Source organism: Salvelinus sp. IW2-2015, linkage group LG18 (assembly GCF_002910315.2).
Source record: "Salvelinus sp. IW2-2015 linkage group LG18, ASM291031v2, whole genome shotgun sequence".
Lineage (NCBI taxonomy): Eukaryota > Metazoa > Chordata > Actinopteri > Salmoniformes > Salmonidae > Salvelinus > Salvelinus sp. IW2-2015.
Window position 1 is genome coordinate 1,702,119 of NC_036858.1, and position 3,705 is coordinate 1,705,823.

Sequence of the window (3,705 nt, forward strand, 5' to 3'; positions counted from 1 at the left end):
AATTATCATCCCATCATGCTTAGGGTCATGTATAGAAATGCTGGGAAGGCCATTATTTTGGCTACCATGGCAATGCCCCCATCCACAGGGCACGAGTGGTCTCTGAATAGTTTAATGAGCATGATTTAAATCATATGTCATGGCCGTCTCAGTCACCAGATCTCAACCCAATTGAACACTTATGGGAGATTCTGGAGCGGCACCTGAGACAGCGTTTTCCACCACCATCAACAAAACACCACATTTCTTGTGGAAGTATGGTGTCTAATCCCTCCAATAGAGTTCTAGACACTTGTAGAATCTATGCCAAGGTACATTGAAGCTGTTCTGGCTCGTGGTGGCCCAATGCCTTATTAAAACACTATGCTGGTGTTTATTTTGGCAGTTACCTCTATATTTTACACTTCACCTGTCTGTTGAGTCTACTGAGCTGTATCTTCCACCTCCACGGTGTGTCTTCCTCCCTGGTGGTATTCAATGAAAGTACTTATTAGAGTCTACCTGCCATTCACTGGAGCCACGGATACTACACGTTGAAAGACAACAGGAGGAAGTCAGGTAGAATATAGCACAAGAAAGTCAGAGTCAAAAAGATGTAAAACGTCCTCTCTCTGCCCTGAGATGACACGGGCCCTGATTGACCTGTCCACTGTCCAGTCATATCTAACTTGAGGGATAGAAAGAAAGAAAGAAATGGAGGGGAGGAAGGAAGGAAGGAAGGAAGGAAGGAAGGAAGGAAGGAAGGAAGGAAGGAAGGAAGGAAGGAAGGAAGGAAGGAAGGAAGGAAGGAAGGAAGGAAGGAAGGAGAGAATGAAGGAGAGAATGAAGGAAGGAAGGAGAGAATGAAGGAAGGGAGGGAGGAAGGAAGCAAGCAAGGTAGGAAAATACAACAGAAGTTGTTTTTTGGCTGCAATTAGTTTTTCTTCACAGGACACTATTTCGGTCCATACAGTACTATTAAAGGCCCAGTGCACTACTTTTGTGAAAAAAGTATTATTTCCCCAAATAAATAAATATTTATTTATTAATATATATTTTGTTATTGTGATTTCTCAGGGGGTGCTGTAGCACCCCTACTTCCCGCTGCTATGTATAAGGTGTATGACTTGACAAAGATCCAACTAGGATCAAAATGTTGTATTGTTTGTGTGTCTGATAAAATACCATACTAGAGTTGCTGACATTCCTTTTTTTTCTAGGATAACACAGCAACCATAATATATCCAGACATATCACAAGGTAAAGCTTAGCAAATTACTTTTGTGCTCTTGACAGGTGCGTAAAAGMGTTGATATTCGTTCGTAAAAGGGACGATAATAGATAGACTGGTTACCTTTTGCGGTTAAAAAAAACACTCTCCCTTTGTAACGCTCACTGTCCCCTCACAGTCCCCATCACCAGCGTCTCCGAGTTAAACTCAAACTGATTCGAGGAGGATGCCGACTTCCCGCAGGAATACAAGCTGGGAGTACGCTTCTTAAACGACGAGGTGTAGCGGTAGAAGCTCTTGTGTCTGTTCTTCAGGTACTCCCTGTAGTTCTTGGTGAGGAGGGTGTAGAGGAAAGGGTTAATGCAGCTGTTGGTGTAGGTGAGACAGGCCACCAGGTAGTTAATACAGGTGCGCGTGTTAGAGGCTAGGCTTAACGGTTTGTTGTGGTACAACGGGAACAGTTGCCATATCCAGAACGGAAGGAAACACGCCCAGAACACCAGAACTATAGTGAAAATCATTACCAAGACTTTCTGCTTCGGGGAGCGCATGTTCCTTTTGTTGACGACCGAGTTCTTCTGGGACTCTAAGTAAGTGCCGGCTAACTTTGTATACAGATAGCCGATAATCAACCCAGGCGCCACGATGCTCGTGCCAAACAAAACGGTCAGGTAGATCTTATACGCCCGGGGTGCCCAGGTTGGCGCGCACATCCTCTTCACTGCTCCGTCGGGCGCGCTCTTGGTTGTCTCTGTGACCATGACCGTCATGGGTAAGGTGAGGACCAGGGAGAGAAGCCAGACCCCCCAGGCCAGGGCTTTGCGGTAGCTCTTGGAGCGCCAGACCGTGTCCAGGGGCTTGGTGACGGCCAGGTATCGCTCCGTGCACATCACAGTGAGGGTAAAGATGCTGGCGTGCATGGTGAGCAGGTCCAGGCTGAGGAGAATGCGGCAGCCCACATCTCCGAAGTACCAGTCCTTGAGGAAGTAGGTGCACACCACGAACGGGATGGTGGAGAGATACAGGAGGTCCGCTAGCGCTAGATTAATGATTGAGATGTACATAGAGGTGGCGAAGCGGATAGAATGACACATCACTACCAGAGTGTACACATTCCCCGTCACGCCGACTATGTAGACGACCGACAACAAGGTCCCGAAGGTGGAGGTGATAACCAGCTCATCTACAATGCTCCCCGAGCCGCTGTTTGGAGCTGGCAGACTGACGTTCTGGTTAACAGTACTGTTGTGGTTCATCGCGCCGTGTAGAGCCTCTCCGATGTCGTTCCGTTGTTGTAACAGTCTTGTGTTTATGGTGGATAAGTTGTAAAAGACGTAGCAGTTTAGTTTGCTAGTGAAGCGCACCGGTGCAGGTTGTGTGTTAACGTTGGCGAAATCGGTCTGCGCGCGCTGCCTCTGCTCCTCTCGGCTTCTCCTGACGTCAGTCATCGAACTCTTCCCCAGTCACACTCTCGTGGGTCTTGCATTAAATATAAAAACATAACACTACATATAGTACACTGCATAGTAGCCTACACTGCATTTAATTCATTCTGCGTTCATCCATGAGAGGTGACAAAATAAATCACATATAATTTGCGAAACAAGAAGCTGCATTTCATGCATGATTTTTAGCAGGCAAGGTAAACTCTTTAACGAAGATTAATTGAGTGTCGACTTTCTACCACAGGAGGTTGGTGGCACATTAATTGGGGAGGACGGGCTCGTGCTAATGGCTGGAGCGGGAAATTAGTGGAATGGTATCAAATACATCAAACACATGAAAACCATGCCATTCCATTCGCTCCATTCCAGCCATTATTATGAGCCTTCCTACCTTCAGTAGCAGCCACTTTCTACAGATTCATTATAGTTCATTGAAAAATGTTTACAACGCCCATATCAAGGACAGAGCGCGGGACACTTTTACGCACATAAATTCGGGGTTATTAACACAACAGTGACTTGTCTCCATCGCTAAGGGACTGTACATTATTTATAAGGAGAGATACCTGGAGAAAATKATTTTGTAAGCATTACATTTCAACTTAGTCAAGGTTGTGGGTTCGCAGACCACTGTGTGAATCTATCATCTTATCTGTGGTCTTTGAATTGTTTTGCCTTTTATAAACGCATTTCATGCAGTTCTACTGTTACATGATGGAGACAAGCAGAATATTTTTTAGTACGAAAACAGAGCATGACAATGAATGAGCGCATGCAGCAGCACATGAAACGTGTTGATGTCTACACAGGCTATTTTTAAAAAGAGGACAGTCAGTTTCGAACAATACTAAAGTTGTCTTTCAACTGTAAAATGTGAGCGCAGCAGAGCCAGTTACGACTGAAGTATCTGATCGCCAATAGATTAGAGAAAAAGCTTATAGATTTTTTTTTTTAACACAGCAGGCGCATATCACCAGGTATTCTTTCTTAATTTGGGAAACTATCACTTTCAAATGTATTCTATTTTATTCCATGATATTGTTGTCACAA

At 44.9% G+C, this 3,705-nt stretch overlaps 1 protein-coding gene across 1 annotated transcript; it reads right to left on the reverse strand.

The window, feature by feature from the left end:
- Positions 1 to 1,371: 1,371 nt before the first annotated feature.
- On the reverse strand, positions 1,372 to 2,527 carry LOC111977509 (urotensin-2 receptor-like). The gene has a single exon (XM_024006956.2). The coding sequence runs from the start codon at positions 2,464 to 2,466 to the stop codon at positions 1,372 to 1,374; it is 1,095 nt and encodes a 364-aa protein (XP_023862724.2). The 5' UTR covers positions 2,467 to 2,527.
- Between the last annotated feature and the right edge of the window lie 1,178 nt (positions 2,528 to 3,705).

Excerpts from the sequence above, each read along its gene's own strand:
- LOC111977509 (XM_024006956.2), bottom strand. The coding sequence starts at position 2,466 with ATGAACCACAACAGTACTGTTAACCAGAACGTCAGTCTGCCAGCTCCA.